General features: G+C 34.9%; 2 protein-coding genes across 4 annotated transcripts in view; both read left to right on the plus strand.

Moving 5' to 3' along the window:
* unk (unk zinc finger) overlaps positions 1 to 21991 on the plus strand; it is a 449165-nt gene that overhangs the window by 220304 nt on the left and 206870 nt on the right. The window lies entirely within an intron of this gene.
* LOC147834533 (uncharacterized) overlaps positions 1 to 21991 on the plus strand; it is a 57739-nt gene that overhangs the window by 6811 nt on the left and 28937 nt on the right. For 2 of the 3 annotated variants that reach the window (XM_087276839.1, XM_087276840.1), the window contains exons 4-5: positions 9183 to 9313; positions 10800 to 10849. In XM_087276839.1, coding sequence (XP_087132965.1) covers positions 9183 to 9313; positions 10800 to 10849 — 181 coding nt within the window. Of the gene's footprint in view, positions 1 to 9182; positions 9314 to 10799; positions 10850 to 16300; positions 17031 to 21991 lie in introns of those variants that run through there. The other variant, XM_087276841.1, reaches the window with a different exon arrangement.

The raw sequence follows: 21991 nt of genomic DNA on the forward strand, positions 1-21991 counted from the left end.
ACTGATCTGTGGTTTGTACTATCGATTGGAAAGCAAGAGTTTACACACAACCATGTTCCGTACACTTTTTGCTATTCAGCGCACTCAAACGACCACTCCTCCATCATTGAGAAATAGATAAGCATGTTTGTGGGATCGTTCTCTGATCGTTCTCCAAATTTTGATATGTCTTTTGCACCAGTAGATTTTGAGAAAAGAGGAAAAAAGTACTGCCTCTGCATGTGTACAGAAGAGGATGGATATTAACGGTTTTCCATACAGGATTAAAGTAGTGTTCCGTAGCGGGCACATAACTTCAATTCACCGACAAAAATGGACATTGTCCATTTCCAGTCCAGTGGTTTCTTATTAAAAACCAATGTCAGAATATATTATTATTGTGCTTCACTAATAGATTGTCATATTTAATAACTTTTTATGAAAGCTAGATATGACAGAACTTTACAATCTTTTGATTTTAAGATCATGTGTATTTTATACAGCATGACAATTTAAAATATTAAGACATGAAATTCATGCAAATTAAAGCTAACTTAACTTACCTTTTATGAATACAAACATCATCACTGCACAAAGATCATCCAAACAGCGTTTGCAGCTTGTTTCTTAGTCTCTCTCTGGCTGAGAGTTGCGCCAACTGATGTTTAAATATCCCCCTTTCAAAGCATTTATTCAGCAAAAGATAATTTATTTTACAATTTGTGATAACATAATATTAATTTCATAAACACTGCAATACTGTGTGATGCAAATTAAATTCAAATGCATATTGTCATTGCTCTATTTTCAAGCGCATTAGGTGGACAATGTAGCAAACTTACTGAATTTTCTTGAAAACATGGTAGGAGGTTCTCTGCTGTGCTCAGGGGTGAAAGAGAAACAAAGATTACACGTATGTATAGCTTGTCTACAACCCGTAAGTGTTTATTCAGAGATTGGTATGAAAAGGTAATCTGTACTAAACAATGTTGTGTACGGAATATGGCTAGTCTATGCTACTTGTCTTTTTGGCATTGATTGTATATACAGGACACTTTCATTTACAAGTCTCTGCATAAAAAGTAGCTGAAGTTTTCTTTAAACTTGACATTTTGTAAAGCATAGTAATGCACACTAGGAATGCATGCTGTTTTAATGTTTTTACTATAAGGACATAAAATTACACATAACTGTTAACTTTATAAAGACAGACCTGTCATGAGTTTATGGACTGTGTATATTTTTGTTGAATCCATCTGGGGCCTGTTTCAGAAAGGAGGTTAAGTGAAAACTCAGAGTATTTTAACCCTGAAATGAGAGAAACTCTGGGTTTTCCGTTTCAAAATGGCAGGTTTGTTAAACTCGAGAAAGCAGGGTAAGTCAAGCCTGTTTCTGAAAGAAAGGTAACTTTAACTCAGAGTCAGTTACCGTGGTAACTTACTCTGTGAATCTAACCTGGTCCGGAGCAGGTTTTATTCTCTAAACTCTCAGTTTCTGTCGGTCTTCTCCCCCTTTTTAAAGATGAAGCGGTATTTCTCGCCTTAGCCTTACGTCTCCACACCTATTTTAGAGCTCATTTTGGAGATGTGCATAAAAACGATTGATGGAAACGTCATGATTTGCATAACTTTTGAAAATACGCATAATAAAACATGTGCATGACTGAGTAGGTTAAACTTTTATTTGATAAGATGCACATAAACTACGAAGTGCACATAACAAATTATAGTATGTACATTAAAAAAAGGTTTGTTAGAGATGATGATGAAAATGTGTGTGAATAGACAAACCAGCAGACTGAGCACACTGTAGAACATCTTAAATGTTGTTTTAGTCATTCTAAAATGCCTTAACTGTTTCAGTATTAGTGTATATTATTAATTACCTCCGAGTGTCTGGAGCACGTCTAGATCTCCGCGTCTGGCTTCAAACGCCCCCACGTGTTCATTGTGTGTCAACTGTCTTCTGAGGCGCAAGTACATTAATTAAATAAAAAATCATTGACGCAGCTTATTCTACCGCAGTTAATTCTGTTTTTACTGTTGATATTTGGCGCAAGTTAATCAGGAAGTGACGATTGTGTTCACTTCGACTCTTTGGATAAAAACGCTGCTTTATTTTTAGGCGTTATTCCAGTTTTGCACAAATATATAATAGCCTATATTTTGATGGAACAAAACACAGCTATTGCCTACATTTTTGTCAAACACAGAACAAAGTCACGTACGAGGCTTGTCCTTTTTTTCCATGAATAATTAGCTTAACTTTCGACATGCACTGTTACTAGATTAATGGGATTATTATTCTGTCTAAAAATTATTTTATTACTGCTTACCTTCTTAATGTTATATCAACCTCTATCACTTGATCAATAAAAAGGCAGACACACAAGTGCACTGTTAAATCTATTAAAACTGATAAAAATGTATAAAAGTTTAGAAAAAAAAGTATAAATGTCACACATTACATTACTTATTTTATTATACTTAAATGTTAAAATACTTAAAATTAAAAATTACGCATTAACTTGAGCAGCTGTTTTCCCATGCTAACTGTCTCTGTTTTACTGATGGTTGCTTCTTTTTAAATATATACACTCATATTTGCTATAACTTTGCATGAGCAGATCAAGTTCAGCTGGAGAAAGAAATGGTGATCTCTTTTTTTAAGATGTTGCCATAGTCACTCGTAATATCTGTGCTCTATTGATAATGCCTTTTTATAGTCACGGTGTGCGCACTTAACTCTGAGTTGGTCTACTCAAAGTTGATTGACCCAGCTCAGATCAGCTATTCTGAAACCGAAAACTCAGAGTTTTTAATCTCTCGGTAAATCAACTCAGAGTTCAAGTTTAAACTCTGAGTTGTTTGAACCTCCTTACTGAAACAGGCCCCTGTTCAGCAGCATTTGTAAATACAAACTACATTATGCATAATGCTTAACAGTGCAAATGACACCAAAATAGAGTCTCCAAAATGTCCCATTTGTTGCAATATTTGAAAGGGTTGCATTCTGTAAGCTTAATGTGAATGCATGCGGATACTAAATTCCTTAACACGCATGCCAAATGGATCTAACTTTCTAAACTTGTGTTGTTGTGTGAAGAAACGTGCTTTGGGAGAACCAGTAATTAGTCACAGACAGTTTTGATTTTGTTATGTTGTTGCGCTTAATTGGCTTACATTATATTGCTTTCTGTCACATAAACAAAGTTTCCAGTTTGTCTTAATTAAAACTACTGGTCTGCTCAGTGGTTTGTAAAGTGAGAAAAAATCTCTCTCATGCACACAAACATTTACTTTCAATTAAAAGTAAAACAGCATAGTGTGATGAGTCCGAATGCCCTCTTTCTTGACCAGCAGTCCTTAAAGGGATAGTTCATCCAAAACTGACCTCAACATTTCCTTTCCTTTAACTTTTTCCAAACCCTTCTAAATTTCTTTCTTTTTTTTTTGAACAGTAAAGATGATTTTTGGAAGCTTTCTTTTTTGATTTTACAAAAATCTTTCTATATTTGCTCTTATTTAGATTTAGCAATATCTTAATATATCAACGATGCATTGATGGTTTTCTGCAATATTTGCAAATGTGCAGCATGTGTGAACATTTAACATTGCATTGAATAGTTAATTAAACAAAGAAAACAGACACAGAACACAAGAACAGTGTTCTCTGCTGCTGTATTTCCAAAGCCTTGCATTTGCTCCGCATGTATTCAGGTAATACAGCCTTTAACCATCGTGAAAATATCAACATGACAGCTCCAGTTACTGTCAGCAGAGGCATTATGTAACACTCTATGCATAGAGAAATAGAGAGAGAGAGAGAGAGAGAGAGAAAGAGAGAAGTGTGCATTGATGTTTTTCAGGTGTTCTCCCAGACAAAAAAGAAAATATGAATAGAGCAGCAGAGTAATAAAAACGACTTAAGGCTCAGACAGTGAAAAAGACACAATTGGGAGCGCCTGTAGTGCTTTACAGAGATCTTCAGGTAAAGAGCTTTGTTGACTAAGAATGTCTCTTGGTTGCCGTAGCTCAGTCTTTTGCAGCCAACATCACATATTCGTGAATGACCTCAGTGTCTTGTTCTTTTGAAAGCAATTTCAATGTCTGAATGTCAAAAATAAATAAATAGATAATGTTGCAGATACACTCAAAAACCTAACAACTGGATAAAGTCATTTTTATTAAGGGCAGGATTTCCTACAATTAAATTTGTTTAGTACCAACTAAAAAAAAAAAAAAAAAAAAAAAATATATATATATATATATATATATATATATATATATATATATATATATATATATATATATATATATATATATATATATATATATATATTTACACAGTTCATTGCAATTGAGTTGGTCCAACATGATTGTATAAAATACAAGTTTAAATACAGTTGTATTTTATTTTAATAAACTCAAAGATCAGATAATATCATGTATGACTATTATGTGTCATACATTTAGAAGTCTCTTTTGAAGTTATTCTAAATGAACTAAAAGAGCCATTTTAGCAGTTATTGCTTACTGAGCAAAAGCAAACTGCATTGTTGCTAATTCAGCATGGTGGTAATCTCAAAACTCAAAGCATTCCATTACATCTTTTAAATCTGTAAACTAAAGTGTAGATTAAACTCTTAACAAGTATTTCTATCAACGTTAAACCTAAGATTAATTTTGTCAACATTGATCTCTGTTAATCTGTTTGTGTAACACTCTCAAAAACTGTCTTTATAATCCTAGCCTTTCACTGTGTCTGCAAAACTGAATCAGTTTAAATTGGTGAAGCTGTCCCTGAAATTATTCCTTGTGGAGATTTTTGCTTTGGTGTATGAATTGACAGCTTCACACTCAAAAAAAATGCTGTGATCACTGTTCCAAGAAGACAATTCCTTCATGTTATCCCAACTTAAACTGATTAAATTAACCTTTTTCTTTCACAAATGTAAGTGGATTGTACATAAAACAATTGTGTTGTCCTAAAGAATTCAGTTGTTTTGGCTCATTTTTAACATGCAGCAAAAATTAGTATGAAGGTAGATTTGATTTGTTACTGAAAAGTTTTAATAGCAATATATTTATATTATTTTTGAAATTCAGCAAACAAAATAATGTATTAATTTATCATTTATGTATTTAAGTTGATCAAAACCTTTAAAAAATATAAAAATTTATATTCTTGACCAGTAATTAAGCATTTTATGATTTCTGAAGGACCACTGAAGACTGTCGAAATGGTTGCTTCAATTGAACTTTGCCAACATAGCAATAAACTACATTTTAAAATATAAATTGTAGTATTAAACATTTTAACTTAAAATAATATTTTACATTGCTTACTTTTTCACTGTTTATCAAAGTGATGTTATCAAAGTTTTGGGTCTACTAATTTATTTTTAACCTAAACATACACGTACATAGCAGAACTAATGTTATATATCAATATTTTTTCTATTGGATTTATTTTTGCAATAAGTAGTGTCCGTAGTCACTCATTCTGTTTCTGAGGTCTAGCATGTACTGTAGTAGCTTACAACATTAATTTGAATGTTTTGACATTTAGTCTCATTGTGTTTGCATGGTTCATGACATTAAATCTTTCTAGAGACAGCAGCAAGTAAACAAGAGATCCTTCATCATGCTAGTATATTCAGTTATTGTATGTTCGTGTAAAAGCTTGGATGCAAGGCCGGTCATTCGATTTATATGTTGGTCAGATGGCCCATTCTTTCCTAATTTGGTGTATCTTGAATGGAATAAGATACAGTGTGAACCTGACGTTTTTGCCAGTATTATAAAAGTCTGGCTGACCTAGACTTTGCTCTTTTAGACACTTTTCCTGTCGTAACCGCAAAACATGGATCCTGCTGTTCATGGGAATTGTGCGTTTCAGTCTGAGATTGAGAGTCTCATCATCCAAACCGTTCCAAATCTATTTCTCCTCTCGCATCCCTCCATTCCTCCCCCCTGTCTCATAAACAAACCACAGCGTTTGGCTAAAGACAGACAGGCTAGACGAGCAACTGCAATTTCAATTTAGCAGACTGCAAAACACTTTATTCAGTCATGCATCAACAACAAAAGAAAAAAAAATGAAATATGCGAATTTATTCTGTCTACCAAAATGACAGGCAATATTTCAATTGTTTTTCCCAGACAGTAATGACTTAAAGGGATCCTTCACCCCAAACCTAAATATTCTGTCATCCTTTATTCACCTGCAAACCTGCTTCAAACACAGAGGAAGATATTTTAGAAACAATGTGTTTTTTTTCTGTTTAGTTAGTCAAAGATCTACATAATATAATGCTTGAATGCATCTAGAATTATGTTATAGTATGTCGGAGTGTAACATACTAGACAATACGTGAGTTAAAGCAACTCTCTGGCCGCGGATCAATTGGTACTGGGTTGCACAAGAAATCATTAATTGTTTCCGTTTTATTTATTATCTGAGTATGAACCATTTTTTATTTTCAGTCATTTGAGTACCAAAATTTAACCCACAAGCTAGCAAAATAAAAAACAGACGTCTCTGAAAAGTTTCTTTGCAAACGGGAAAAGGCCTTGTCAAGGTCTCACGAACTGCCAAGGAATGCATTCGGAACCTATTTGTCAACAAATCAGGTGAATCCAGCATGTCTGTGCAAGAAGATCAACTGCTGTAGGTTGCAAATGACAATGGTCATTCACATATCGCGTCTTTTCCATGCGCAAGTTCAATATTTCCAATGGAGGCTTGCATATTTGGGAGCGACACACATGCGGCGCCCAGTTAAAAACATCTCAAGTTTTCAGAATGCTGCATGCCCACTGTGAGTCATGCAAGTGAATCAGCTTTATACTTGGCATGCAATATACACAAATACTGATTGTCTCAGACAAACACAGAGCACCCAAACACTGCAGTTCTTTTTACAGTTTTTTCCGTAAAAAAAACTTGTATCAGTGTTGCAGCAATGTTTGCCAGCTTGTCTTCCTCTGAAAACAGTTGATGGTAGACATCTATGTACACCATTAACCCCCACTCCCCACGGCCTCCATAAACCCAGCCCCTGGGCCACTTTAAACATTGTCATGCATTTACCGGTCCACAGTGATAAAACAGTTGGGGAATGCTGAGTTAAAGGATTCCAAAAATAATGCCATTCTTTTAAGTTCATGTTATAATGAAATTTACTTCAAATGTTGAGCTTGGCAAAGTTAGTTTTTGGTTTGATATTCACTGGAAATTCATCTATGCTATGCAACCAAAGTGCAAAAATAGATTTCAAATAACTTCTTAGGAGGTGCGACTTCCTGAATACAATCTTTGTATACACACTGATTTATGCACACCCTGTACAAACTTATTTTAGAAGTCAAGTAATTTCAATCCATTTAAATTAATAATTGTAAATCATTTCTACTTGCCTGGAGATTATATCTCATTAATAGCTTCCTTCATATGAATACCGTAATGAAAAAAAAAAAATTCCTTTATTAAAGTTTGTTCTTCATTCCTATCAGCCAGACTGACTTTCTACTGATGATCTTTAGCACATACCTTCCAGCTTATGTATAAAATAGTTTTTTTTTATGTTTTTCATGTTAATTTTCTTTTTTTTATGGTTCATAAGTAATTTCTGAACTTATTCTACTAATATTTATTAATTGCCTATAACTCCCCTTTTCACTGTATCTATATACTGTATGTAATCATTTTTGAAAAACAAATCGTCAGTTTTTCTAAATTTTGACTGTTCAAGTACAATCACTCATTTTTAGATTAAAGTCAAAATATGCATTCAAAGGTTTCAGATATTAAACTGAGCTTTAACTACATTTAGTTTTATAGTTCTGTACCTTTACAACAACGCAATAGTCTTTGTTTGCAGTTTCTCTTTGGATTATACATGAATTCTAGACTGTTTCCTCATGGTATTGATGTGTTTTCAGTGACCAGATCACAACACATTGGATAACATATTACATTTATCACCTGGTATAGATTCATTCTAATGTCTCTTGTGACTACTTGTTTTTAGATTTTGTAGAGATCCATATGTCATTTTTGGTCTTACTCTACATCATGTGTACGGGCAGTATGCAGGGTTCAAAATTAACCTTTTTGCTTGGTAGCACCCCTAACTTTAAAAATGTGGTCGCACTAGCCAATTTAGTCGCACCCACAAAGAATTTGTGCACCGTTACTACAAGTTTTATATTAACATATATATTGCATTTGAAATCATCCTGACGATTAAATGAAGGATTAAATAGAAAATCTTGCACTTAAATGTGTAAATGTGTGAAAACTCAGTCACACAGACTTTACAGTGAATGGCTTTAGGAGTCTCATCCACTTTTCGAAAAGTCTATGATTAATCAGCTGTGTCATTAACTTGAGGTGGTTTCTAAAACAAAGTCTGTCAGTGCGCTTTTCATTCTCTCATCTTCAGCGCTTTACATTTTAGCGGCTTTAGCTCTGCTACACCTGAAGGCGGACAGCATTGACTAAATAATTGACAGCTGATATTAACCAATCCATGCGCATTCAGTTCTAGAGCAGCGCACCAATCAGAAGAGCTTGAAGGCGGTGCAAGCACTGTGGGATTTGTTTACTGTAGAAGATTGATTTGACTATTGTTTTAAACTTTTTCCGAGTGCTGCGTTTCATGTTTGTAGGTCAAATATGCATACCGCATAAATGTCTCCTATATCTGTCAAATGGCAACAATTTTATGCACTCGCACAAATTCTCCTAAATATATTTTGAGGTTGCAGAGATAAAATTTTGGGTGCATATCTTTTTGTATGATTTTGGTGGTCGAATTAGTTTTTAACTAGCTCTGAATGTGGTCAAAAGTGGGCACCCTCAAAATAAATAAATGGAATTTACATGTTTCCAGCATGATCCAACTCTGATCAGGTTACCAAAAAAAAAAAAGCATCCTTTAATATTGTAAATGGGTCAGTGGGATAGCTCAGTGGTTACAGCGCCAACATATGGTGAGGCAGTGCTCCAGGTGTCCAGAGTTCAAATCCTGGCTTGTGCACCTTTCCCGATCCTACCCCCCACTTTTCATCACTTTTCATCAAAGTTGTCCTAAAACTATTGAACAACACTCATTCTTGTCTTAGGACAATTTGAAAAAAAAAAAAAACATTTTTGATTCACTTCGAATGTTGACTACTGTATATATCTCTCAACAGAGTCACTTTAAGAGGATACTGTTTTTTTATTTTTTTATGGAACAATGGGTTCTGCCACTGTGAAGTTTCCAAAACAGAGACTGATGGTAAAGAGTTTCCACTTCAGATCCCAGCAGGAGGACGCTTTACAGGTAATGGCAGCTACCACTTACTGCTCAGTGAAGAGTGCTTACAGCTCATCAGATTTGCTGGACAATTCTTAGAAAAGCCTCTTAAAACTATAAGCACCATATCTGTGAAACCCGCTCCCTGCTTTACAAATCAATAGAGCTTTCACTGTTATTGACACAAGGATACTGGCTCTTGGTCAAGCTAATGAACCTGAAAGTCTCCAACTGTCTGTTAAAAGTGTTTTGTAAGTCCACCGATACAGGGTAAAATTGTTCAGCAGCCCCGATAACTGTTATTAGAGCAAGTCCCCTCTACAAGCAAGAGTAAGTTTAAAGTTGCCCAACAATGTTTAGTTTTTTAGGGAAACTGTGTGTTTATGAGAAAGATGTTGTGGTGTATTTGTTTCTACCTTTGAGTCTGCCAAAATTGTGCAAACTTTTTCTGTCTTTTTCTGTCTGCTTTTCCCTTTTTCCTTCCTTTTATATGACTACATCTTTGAGAATATATAATCTATACACTACCTGACAAAATTCATGTCGTCGATCCCAGTTGTAAGAGCATTAACTTGACTTCTAATTGATCATTTGGAAAAGTGGCAGAAGGTAGATTTTTCCAAAAAATCTGTTGATCTGCATCCCAATCATCACAAATACTGCTGAAGACCCTGCTATTGGAACCCGCATGGACTCAAGATTCTGAAAGAAATCAGTCAAGTTTTGTGAAGGAAAAAATCATGGTTTGGGGTTACATTCAGTATGGAGGCGTGCAAGAGATCTGCAAAGTGGATAGCAACATCAACAGCCTGAGGTATCAAGACATTTATGCTGCCCATTATGTCACAAACCACAGGAGAGGGCAAATCCTTCAGCAGAATAGCGCTCCTTCTCATACTTCAGCATCCACCTCAAAGTTCCTTAAAGCAAAGAAGGTCAAGGTGCTTAATGATTGGCCAGCACAGTCATCTGACATGAACATCATTGAGCACGTCTTGGGTAAGACGAAGGAGGAGAAACCAAAGAATCTTGATGAACTCTGGGAGCCCTGCAAGAACGCTTTGTTAGCCATTTCAGATGACTTTATTAATCAGTTATTTGAGTCATTGTAGAGGTGTATGGATGGAGTCCTCCAAGCTCATGGAAGTCAGACACAACATTAATTATTTTTCCATTGCACCATGACTTCTATACTGTACATTTTTTCTGTTAAGTAACAAGACTTTTGTCTAAGCAAAGGATAGACTTTTGTACCTTAATGTCCTAATTAAAAGATTAAAAATCAAGGCATGATTATATTATATTTAGGTAAAATAGGCGTAATTCAGAGGCCTTTGCCTTTCATATTAGCCACTTCTGATATCAACTGATCAACTAGAAGTCAAGTTATTATTTATATATATAATGCTATATGTTGGATGTTTGAATGTGCAGTTTTGTGTGCAAACCAATCCTTTTGCTTCATAAGGATACTAATTTAGTTTTTCCTTTATTTGTTTTTTGACTCTTAAAGTCTTCATGAATTACCATGACAGTCCAGTTTCAGCTTTGGATGGTCTGAGGGTGAGTAAATAAAAACAGCTAGTTTTCTTTTTGAGGGAACTTAAATTATTTCCAAATTACGTTGCTTTCAGTCATAATTTAGTCAAGAAAAAATCTTGGCTAAAGTCTTTTGGTGATGTTTGCGTACTTGGCTTACAAATGACTTATATACCTGTATTTTTTATTAGCATGGGATTTATAGTGGTATTTTAAATGTTAAAAGTAAAGAAAATAATATAAATCATATTAATTATCATTATTTTTGCAGTAAAGTGATATTTCAGGTGTTTTTTTCACTTAAGGCTTCTAAAAATGTGTTGCACTGACTTGTTACTTCTGCTAAAATTGTGCTTTTCTTTTTGTCTTTCCTTTTATATGACTACATGTTTGAGATTATATAATCTATAATTAATTATACAGTACGGTACAGTAGATCCTTCTCCTATATAAATATACAGCATCACTGCTCAAAATGTATTTTTACTTAAAAGTAATAATGTTGGAAATAATGTTTAGATTTATGCACAAACCGATCATTTTGCTTCATAGCAATATGCATTTTTTCCTTTGTATGCTTTTTGATTTTCAATTTGGCCACGAATCACCATGAAGGTCCCATTTTAGGTCAGGATGGCCTGAGGGTGAGTGAATAAAAAAAACTGGTTTTCTATGGTGAACTTAAATTATTACATTGCTTTCACTCATAATTTAGATTTTGAAGATTCAGAGACCTTTGATGTTTGCGTACTTGGTAATACAAATGACTCATCATACCTGTATGTTTTATTAGCATGGGTTTTATTATGTTATTTTAAATGTTGTGTATAAAAAACCAAGAGTATGAATCATACTAATTGGCCTTATTTAGGTAGTAAATGTTTCCCTTTGGTCTTTTCAATTAAGGCTTTAAAAATGTATTGCACTGACTTGTTTCTTCTGCTAAAATTGTGATTTTTTTTTTCCTATTGGATTTGCTTTTATGTGACTACGTTTGAGATTATATAATCTAGAATTAATCATACAGTACATTTTATATGTAGGATTCAGCATCCAAGACACAATTACCATTTTGATATTACTGATACAGTAGATTGTTCTTCTTTATAATCGTACAACACTGTTGAAAATGGGTTTTGACTTAAAAAGTAATAATGATGTAAATAATGTTCAGATTTTGGCACAATTTGATCATTTTGCTTTATAAGGATGTTATTTGTTTCCTGTGTATGTTTTTTGACTCTCAAATCACTATCAAGGTCCTGTTTTAGCTCAGGATGACCCGAGAGTGAGTAAATAAAATAGCTAGTTTTCTTTTTTGGTGAACTTAAATTCTTACCAAATTATTGTTGCTTTCAGTCAAATTTAGAGTCAAGAAATAATCAAAGACCTTTGGTGGTGTTGCACATTTGGTAAATAACTCATCATACCTTTTAAGTTTTATTTGCATGAGATTTATAATGTTATTTTAAATGTTGGGTAAAAAAAAGAGGATGCATGAATCATATTAATTAGCATTATTAGTGTAGCAAATGTTTCCTCTTGGTCTTTTCTATTACTTAAAGCTTCTAAAAATGTATTGTACTGGCTTGTGTTAATTCTGTTGACTTTCCAAATTGCTAAATTACACTTTCATTTTAACTTAACATCTGAAATTTGTTCTTCCAAAAACTGCCACAATAGAAAAACACAGCCTTTAAATATGTTGATATTAGTGTCACACAGTATAAAGGGTAAACGAAGGCTAGAGATTACTATCCATCTCTGTATATTATCATTATATTTATGAAAGAAAAAGAAATCGTTATTTTAAAGCTTTTGGAAACATAGACTGCTATTACTGTTTGCATTGGGACCACGGTACTAGACCTTTCAATCACTGAGAGTGACATTCCCGCCACCACATAGGAAACAGTATAATGTGAAGTAAAGGCTAGCCAGCAATTCGCCAGCATCTTGAACCCTTGACTCTTTCCATTTCCCCTTATTCTCCCATTTTTCCATCAGAAAACACCCTGTCACACCAACTGTCTTGGGCCTTGGGGTCTGTACTGTTACTTACAGCTATAACCACATACTAAAGTATGGCTGTTGTTGAACTTTGATGGGAAAATCTCTTGGCGACACAATTACACTTAGTGTTTTCGTGAGCTTCGTCCCCTCATGCCCTGCTCTTCTCTTGGCCTTGCCGTTTCACAGGCTTTATAATGGATGATATCTGTCTAACAGCTTGTTGTGAAAGCGTGCAATAGACAAAAAAAGCTGCTTTGCAGGGAGCTTGCCAATTAAACCGAGGGACTTCCCTTTCTTCATGAGCCAAAGTCTTGGAGCACATTTCCCCTGCTGGGAGAGAATGAACAGAGTTGGGGGGATAAGAGACAAAGAGAGCGATAGGAAGAGGGGAAGAGATAGCTAGATTGAAAAAGATGTTGCGGTTATTCAGAAAGCAGCTTGTCAGAAAAGGAAAACATGTTCCTCTGAACTTGACATACTCCCTCAAGGAGCTCCTGAAGGTACTCAAGCATTCACTGGACCAGTCAATGACCTGATTTCCCCTGTGGTCAAAGCAGTGGTGAGGCTTTTTAAACTTTCAAAATAATTAGACTTTAGTGAAATAGTGTGGAAGGTCGCTGGTTCGAGCCTTGTTGGGGTCAGTTGGCATTTCTGTGTGGAGTTTGCATGTTCTCCCCGTGTTAGCATAGGTTTCCTCCAGGTGCTCCAGTTTCCCCCACTGTCCAAAGACATGTGGTATAGGTGAATTGAGCAAGCTAAATTGTCAGTAGTGTATGTGTGTGATTGAAAGTGTATGGGTGTTTCCCAGTGATGGGTTGCAGCTGGAAGGGCATCCGCTGTGTAAAACATATGTTGGATAAGTTGGAGGTTCTTTCCACTGTGGCAACCCCAGATTAATAAAGAGACTAAGCCGAAAATAAAATGAATGAATGAAATTGTGTGGACTATGACTGCTCTTATCTAAAGTACACTGTAAAAAGTGATAAGTTACTTAAATTGAGTTAATAAATTGTTAAGTTGAAACCATAAAGGATGTTTTAATGGTTTTGTGATGTATATACTAGTGTTTGGGTCGAGTCCACCTTTGTCGAGTACAAGTCGAGACCAAGTCCTTATCCAGTCGAGTCCAAGTCTGAATCCAAAAAGGGTTGAGTCAAACTCGAGTCATAAAATTCATTTATTCATTTTCTTATTTTCTTATTCATGCCGACTGAGCCAGATCTGCACAGAACATTCAGCAAAGAGAGACCATTCGGCTCATCTCTTGTCTTAATTTATAGAGAATTAACAGTCAGAAGAAATTGGTTCCAAACAAACAAAGAGTGAATAAATATGGGGAGCGATTGGGTGTGAAATAAAACCTAGTAAGAGTAAGACTGAAAAAAAAAAAAAAAAAAACAGTTCAGCGCAGATTTGGCTGTAGATCTGGGTCCGCCTGTTAGTGATAGCCTACAAAAAAACAAGCTCTGAACGCATCTTTCTTTGGCTTAGAGCCAAAGCGCAAATGTTCAAATCTGGCTGTTGATTTGCGGACATACTGACACAAATTTAAATAACAACACAATATTTACACTTTGTATGAACATTGTTGCTACGATATGGATATAAAAGTCAAGAAAATAAGCTCTTAACTTTCTTTGTTTTCTTTCAACATGTAGAAGGTAGAAGTCGTTCTAGTTGGTAGAAGTGACTTGCAAATAAATTCTCTATGATTTTCATAAGCAAAGCAAATTATTACTGATTTTGAAGACATTGTTCTAGACCTAGCCATGCATTGTGTTATATGGCTATTTCTGATTAGAATGTTTAAGGAAAAGACATGCTACTGCCATGAGAGCCAGAGAGTTCATTAAATTCTTGTTATAATTCCATGCTGTTTTTATTAATTTTTAATGTCTTTATTTGTGTTGTGGATGATGTGGACTCGACTGTATGATATATGTATGATATTTTCAGAGTCAAGTCCAACTACATGTTCACCCAAGTCCAAGACAAGTCTAATCAAAATTGGACTTGAGTCAGAGTTCAAGTTTGAGTACCCCAAACATTAGTATATACTGGGGTCATAATTTAAATTAAATTGATTTGAATGGAAACTATTGGTCTTTAGTGTTTTACTGGATTTTTATTTGACCTTCTGTTGGTGGCATTTAAAAAAAAACTAAATAAATTGTAACGCATTATGTACAAACAGACCAGCAGAAGCCCAACTAATAGTGTTTTCAAAAGGAAACATAAGAGAAAAACGGACGTTGAACACAGTTTTACCTTGATTTGACATTTCACTGGACTTGAACCTGAGTGCTGTGTCTCACAAGTTCAACACTGTACAAAGTAAACTATTGAGCAAACGGACCATGACCGAAAAGTCCCAATGGGGATACGGTAAATAATCAAGGCAAACATGTTTGATTACAAATTATGGGCAAATTTAAATAGTTTATGTTATTTATTTGGTGTTGTGCAAAGAACTGCTCAAAAATAATTCTTCATCTGTCAGTAATATGTTCCTGTAAATATCATTAGTGTTAAAACGAACAAAGGTTGTTGGTGGATACTGCCCTATAGTTTTTAATTTTCATTTCAAACTGCAGACATCAATGGGCCAGTGCCACTCTGTGTTCTGCAAATCTATTATCAGGCAGAGAAACATGGGCCAGTAGATTACCCTCAATCGTGTGACATTCAGGCCTGGATCCGGATCAGTGTGAGCATTATTAACAAACTGTGAGTGGTCAAAATGCCACTTAATTTTACATTGTTTTTGAGGTATAGCACTAAAGTCTAGCATCCAGAGAGAAATAAGGAGAGTTATTGTTGAAATATCTGATGGCAGGCAGCAAAGCACATATTGTTTTCTTTTGTTTTGTTTTTTTGTCCTCTTGACGTCTTTGTTTTCAGCATTTTTTCCCCTTTGCGGTAATGTAATTTCACCCTTTTGTTTCCTTTTAATACATTTTGTTTTCTCATTTGAGTCTAATTTGTCTCCTCTGAGGTTGTTGTGGTGCTATGACACCTTTCAAAGTCAATTTTGAATTCTTTTGGTTTGCATTGTTATTGTTGTATAAACTCAGAACATATAGTCCTTGGATACTCACTGCCCTCTTGTCCTATTATCTGGATTATTGTAGTATACTGTATATAGCTTAAATTAGATTTTATTTTAATTTAGTAATGTATACAAATTCACAAGTAAATGGTCAAAGAATGCCATTTTGACTAAATTATCTTCCTCTTTTTTTTTTACTCCTATTTAAATCTTAACCAGTTGTTTTATGTTTTAGACTGCCATGCTTAGCAGTTGCCAAGTATGCATTTCATAAGTTACGGCTAGGAATAGAAAGATGCGCAACCTATAATCCAAACACAAACAAATTCAAGGAATTTGTTTGAACTGTAAATAGAATAAATATTTTTAAGAGGGGCAGCAAAACTAACAAACATTTTAATTATCTCTTTTAGGATTGACCACCTCTACGTCAGATTCACTCACCTTGAGAATGGGATAATTCACCTAAAAGTTCAAATGTACCCTACATTTGTAGCCTACATACAAATGTACCCTAGTGTTTCTTCCAAACACTTATGATTTCCCTTTTTTCTTGTTGTTGAACACAAAATAAGTTATACTGAACAACCATATCAGCCTAATAACCATATCAGTCCACCTTTGCTATTTTAAGGACGATAAGATGGTCTATGCACCAGGCGCATGGTGTAAAAGGGTTGTCCTCATTCTCTTAATGAATTGTGGGTGGGTTTTTGGAAAAATGTCCTCTAAACCAAACACCAGTATCATCTTCCATTTCCTTTAAGTATCAATTGCGTTGTACCACAGTGAATTCGCTATTTACATGGTGGACTTTGTAAGTGGAAAAACTGAACACTTCATTTGCAAGATAACATTTAAAGACTATCTACAGAATGAGTGCCTACTTCCTTTCGACCATGGATTCATGAAACTGGTGGACACACTCCACTGAAGTGTCCATTTCATATGTATTTATTTATTTAAAACTTTCTAAATTCATTTGAGCTAAATCCAAATGCTCTTATTTCTATGTTATGTATATGGTGAGGCATTTGTCTACAAAACTCCACAGGTGGACACATTCAAACAAAAATATGCAAAACAAATATGCATGTTTTAAATATTGCTACTAATAATGACATTAAACAAATCTAAATGCTCAAGAATACACAGACTACAACAGAGCCGGATTCCACCAAAGCTTCCTGAGGTTAAGAAGGCATTAGAGGAGGTAGTGGTTTTTATAATTATGTTGACAATTAACTTTTTTTTTTGCATTTTAACCCTTTAATTAAGACATTTGTGCACTGCTGTGCATCCCTGTGTGTGTATTAAGCAATGTGTATGTGTGTTTTGGGCCAGGGTTTTACGCAGGGTCTTAAAGTCTTAAAAAGTCTTAAATTAAAAATCTAAATTTTAGGCCTTAAAGTTTTAAATTCGCTTTTCTAGGTCTTATTTTTTCGATGTCCATGCAAAGCTGAATCTACTGCTCAGTTAAATTCTTTTTTGTTGTTGCTAGGTTTTCGTGTTGTTGTAGTCCTTTATGTATTTTTCTGTTATTGAACTCCGTGTGGGCGCAGTGGCGCAGTAGGTAGTGCTGTCGTCTCACAGCAAGAAGGTCGCTGGTTCGAACCTCGGCTCAGTTGACATTTCTCTGTGGAGTTTGCATGTTCTCCCTGCCTTCGCGTGGGTTTCCTCCTGGTGCTCCGGTTTCCCCCACAATCCAAAGACATGCGGTACAGGTGAATTGGGTAGGCTAAATTGTTTCCCAGAGATGGGTTGCCGCTGGAAGGGCATCCGCTGCGTAAAAACTTGCTGGATAAGTTGGCGGTTCATTCCGCTGTGGCGACCCCAGATTAATTAAGGGACTAAGGGACTAAGCCGACAAGAAAATGAATGAATGAACTCCGTGTGCGCGGTGAATATGACATCATCGCTGTGTTTGTTGAGGTTCGCTTTGGGTGTGTGCGATTTGATATCAGCTGATGGAGCTCATGAAATTTGTTGAGACTCGAGTAAACAGTTCGCACTGTGCCATGTTTGATTTGAATTACATATGAATCACTTTGAGTCCAAATGCACTTCTTATTTAAACAACGTGGTGCAAAACGTAAAAATGATACCTGCCCCGTCTTATAAAAAATGTGTCTTTTTGCTCCAGGTGTATGGAAAGTTTGGAACAAGTGGAATATGAGGAAATGACACTTTTTATTTTTAGGTGAACTATCCCTGTATTGCTGTTCTTGTGCAGTGACTTTAAACCTGAATCCTCCTTTTAGAGTCAGACAGTTGTGGGCCTCTTTCAGAAGAACTAAACCTCTGTGCCCCAGAAATGTGTATCCAGGTTAAACTAACAGGTGTAGCGCAGAGATAGCTGTGGTGTGTGGGGAACAGCTGTGCTGGATGTCGCAGAGGCGCGGAAGAGCAGTGATTTCATTAGCTGCACTGCCTGGTTTATTTAGACAAGTCCCTATAAACAGGAACCGGTATGATTCAGCAAACCGGGCTAATGCGACACAGATGTAGCCGGTGGGCCGTTCTCATTAATCAACAATTAAAACCAGCACAGGTCTTCTTTTAATCTCAATGCACTACTGAGGGACGTGACACTAAATGAGATTCAACAGGGTCACTCAGAGTTCACTTCTAATTTTATTTTATTATTTTGTTTACTTCCACTTCAGTTAATTTCAATACTTTAGGCTTCAAGGCAGGAACACATTACTATATATATATATTAATTACAGTGCAGGAACACATTACTATATATATATATATATATATATATATATATATATATATATATATATATATATATATATATATATATATATATATATATATATATATATTAATTACAGTGCAAAACCCAAAAGAGTTGAAAAGCTTTTTAAACTCAGTGTTGAAGGTAATAATTTAATTAAATACCTCATTACTTTAACTTAAATGGAGTAAGTTCATAGTACTCATTAGGATAAGTTTTTGAACTTAAATGGTTTGTTGCAATTGGTTTCCTCAAATGGTTTGAGTTACCTTTACTTTTTAGGTTTTACAGTGTGTGTGTGTGTGTGTTTATATATATATATATATATATATATATATATATATATATATATATATATATATATATATATATATATATATATATACTGTATTATATATATATATATATATATATATATATACTGTATTATCAAAAAGATTGTATTTTTAGGGTGATGATTTAATTAAATATGACAGACATTCAAAGCTTAATTTAATATCTGAAATAGAGGCCCTAAATGTAAATATGACATGACAATATGATGCATATGAGAGCTATGGTAATTCTAATAGTTAAAGAATTCTGGTAGTTCCACTGTTAACAATGAAACTTTCATAGGTAGATAAGAACACATTGCCACCTCAATCATTCATTTTCATCTAATTCTTTACAAAAAACACAAGCTACACAATTCATTTTCTGTTAAAAAGTGGTCATTTGTTCACTGTTTGATAGTTAAAAAAATAAAAAGGTAATTGTCTGCATTATTATTTCTGATTTTTTTTTTCATGCTAAACTTTTATTTATTATTAATATTAATACTAATAATACTAATAATTATTATTATTCATTCATTCATTTATTTAATCATTTTCTTTTTGGCTTATTCCCTTTATTAATCTGGGGTTGCCACAGCGAAATGAACCGCCAACTTATCCAGCATATGTTTTACGCAGCCCTTCCAGCTGCAAACTATTTCTGGGAAACATCCACACACACTCATTTACACTCATACACTACAGACAATTTAGCCTACCCAATTCACCTGTACCACATTGTATTAATAATAATAATAATAATAATAAATAAATAAGAAGTGATTTAGTACTGGTATTTTTATAGTTATAATTTACATAAAAGTAGCGTACCATTAAACAAATCACTGTTGACTAATGTCTAGCATTGCTGTTGTCCAAACTCTAAAATTTCCCCCAGTGTCGCGACTGTCCAAACACATGCTCTCCTCACGGTACCAGCCAAAAATTAAATTCCAGGTCTGTGTTTGTTCTTCATGCTCTCTCCGTCTCTCCCCATGCTTCAAATAATCAGCATGTTCTCCCATTTCCTCCACATGTGCTCCACACACAGATGCCCAAATTGTTTTCGCAGCTTCCCACCTCTGCATCCCTGGAACCACAATTGGCCAGACCGAAACCTGCGCCCCTTTCTCCTGCTTTTCTGGAGCTCTCCCACAGCTGTAGCACAGGCATGGCTTGATTAAAGCCCCTCCATGTTTTTTGGCACGGGCTGTGGAGGTCGTTAATGCTCCGCTGTTAACAAACGGCTTGTATTCAGCTGCCAGGATCAGCCCAGCAACCTGCTTGAAAATCCACTGCTTGCTCTCGTGCCATCCCAATATCCAGACCTCCTTCCACTCATCCGCACAGCCAGACACATTCATCCAACACTCCTCAGTCCCTCCAGGGTTTTGCGAGACACTTTTTCTCTTTTTTGCAGCTTAGTGAGTACTGATTTGGCCGATTTTGCATTCCACTTTTGCAGATTATTGTGCATTATTTTAGTGGTAGTTTTTCTCAAATATTACAGCAGTTCTTTTGCACTTAAAATATATACACATCAATCTTGTGAAATTTTATTACATTTTTGACTTTTAAAAATCATTGGACTACTTTATATTGTGCAGTAATAAATACATATTTATGGAACATTTTGAGGGATGTAAACAATAACAATGGTCCTTATGTATTTCCTGTTATACATTTTTAATTCTCATTGCTTCCGAGAAAAAAAGGTGGTTGATTAACGTTATAGTTCTTTTAATGTGTTAGTTGTTTTAACGTGAAAATAGGATTGAATTGGCTCTTGTTACAGTTATGAAATATATAACAACAAGCAGGAAATGTTCAAAGGCCAATGACTTGACCACATTGAAATGGTCTATATTAATCTATAAGAGTAATTTTATATTAAAAAACACAGAGAAACAAAGAGAATCTTAAGTTTCTTAAACCATATAAATCTTAACCGTTCATACACGACACATTTTAAAAATATGCTAAATAAATGATGTTTTCTGTCTGTTCAAACTTTGTTTAAACAACTCAGGCTCATTCTGAAAATGTACCCATATATACATTTCTGGAGAGTGCCAAATACCTCCCAGGAGGTTTGTTTTGGTGAATTCCCCAGAGGCGGATACGCTTTTATTAGACCTCAGTTTTTGTTGAATGACCGTCTGACTAACCGATAGACTTACCTACTCTCCCCCTTCCGTAAACCTAAATGATAGTGTTTTCAAAAGTTCCGATTGGCCTACCTAGCCATTTCCCTAAACCCAACTGACAGTGTTTTAAAAAGCAATCCAGAAAAAACATAGCCGCCTGATTTTTACGAGGAATTTTATGATGATTTATGAGCATCAAAAGTTGTGGATCAGTTCAGGAAAATATTTGACTGTGTGTCACTGCATCACAAACGACAAAAAATTATTTCTAAGAAAGAAAAACCATCAGTTTTTTGCATCATTTGATGGTTTGATATATGTTGTCAGAAACAAAACAGTCAGAGTTGGTGGTGATTTGCTAACTAGGAGTAACAGAACAATAGTTGTAAAAGTAACTACAAAAGTTTAGAGATTAATTTCAGTGGACTGTTTCAAGTGGGCTTTGGCTGAACATGAGTTTCGATAATGTCACATGATGCATCTAAGGCGACACAAAATCTGCAGTAGGGCTGCACGATTAATCAAAAAAAGGCCATGATCTTGATTCGATTATAGGACACATGCGTGCCCGCGAATGATGCCCACTATAGTAAACCGAACCTGCATAGACTGAATAACAGGTAATAAAATTGGAAATGACGTTCAGTTTGTTGCACAGAGCAAACATTTGGGAGCCACACAGGAAGTAGGATTTGCATGTATGTTTCATTCTTAAATTAATGGCAGCCATGACATGAACCGCACTCAGCAGTAAAAATGAAACCGAAAGTGCACACTTAAAATGATCATATCACATATAGTGTTATGATTGCTTCACCATTTAATATTTTTTTTTCATAGTGAACACAAAGTGTTGTGCATGAAAATAGATGTTAACCTGTGTCAGTAAAACTA

This window comes from Danio rerio, chromosome 12 (genome assembly GCF_052040795.2).
Source record: "Danio rerio strain M-AB ecotype USA chromosome 12, GRCz13ab, whole genome shotgun sequence".
NCBI lineage: Eukaryota > Metazoa > Chordata > Actinopteri > Cypriniformes > Danionidae > Danio > Danio rerio.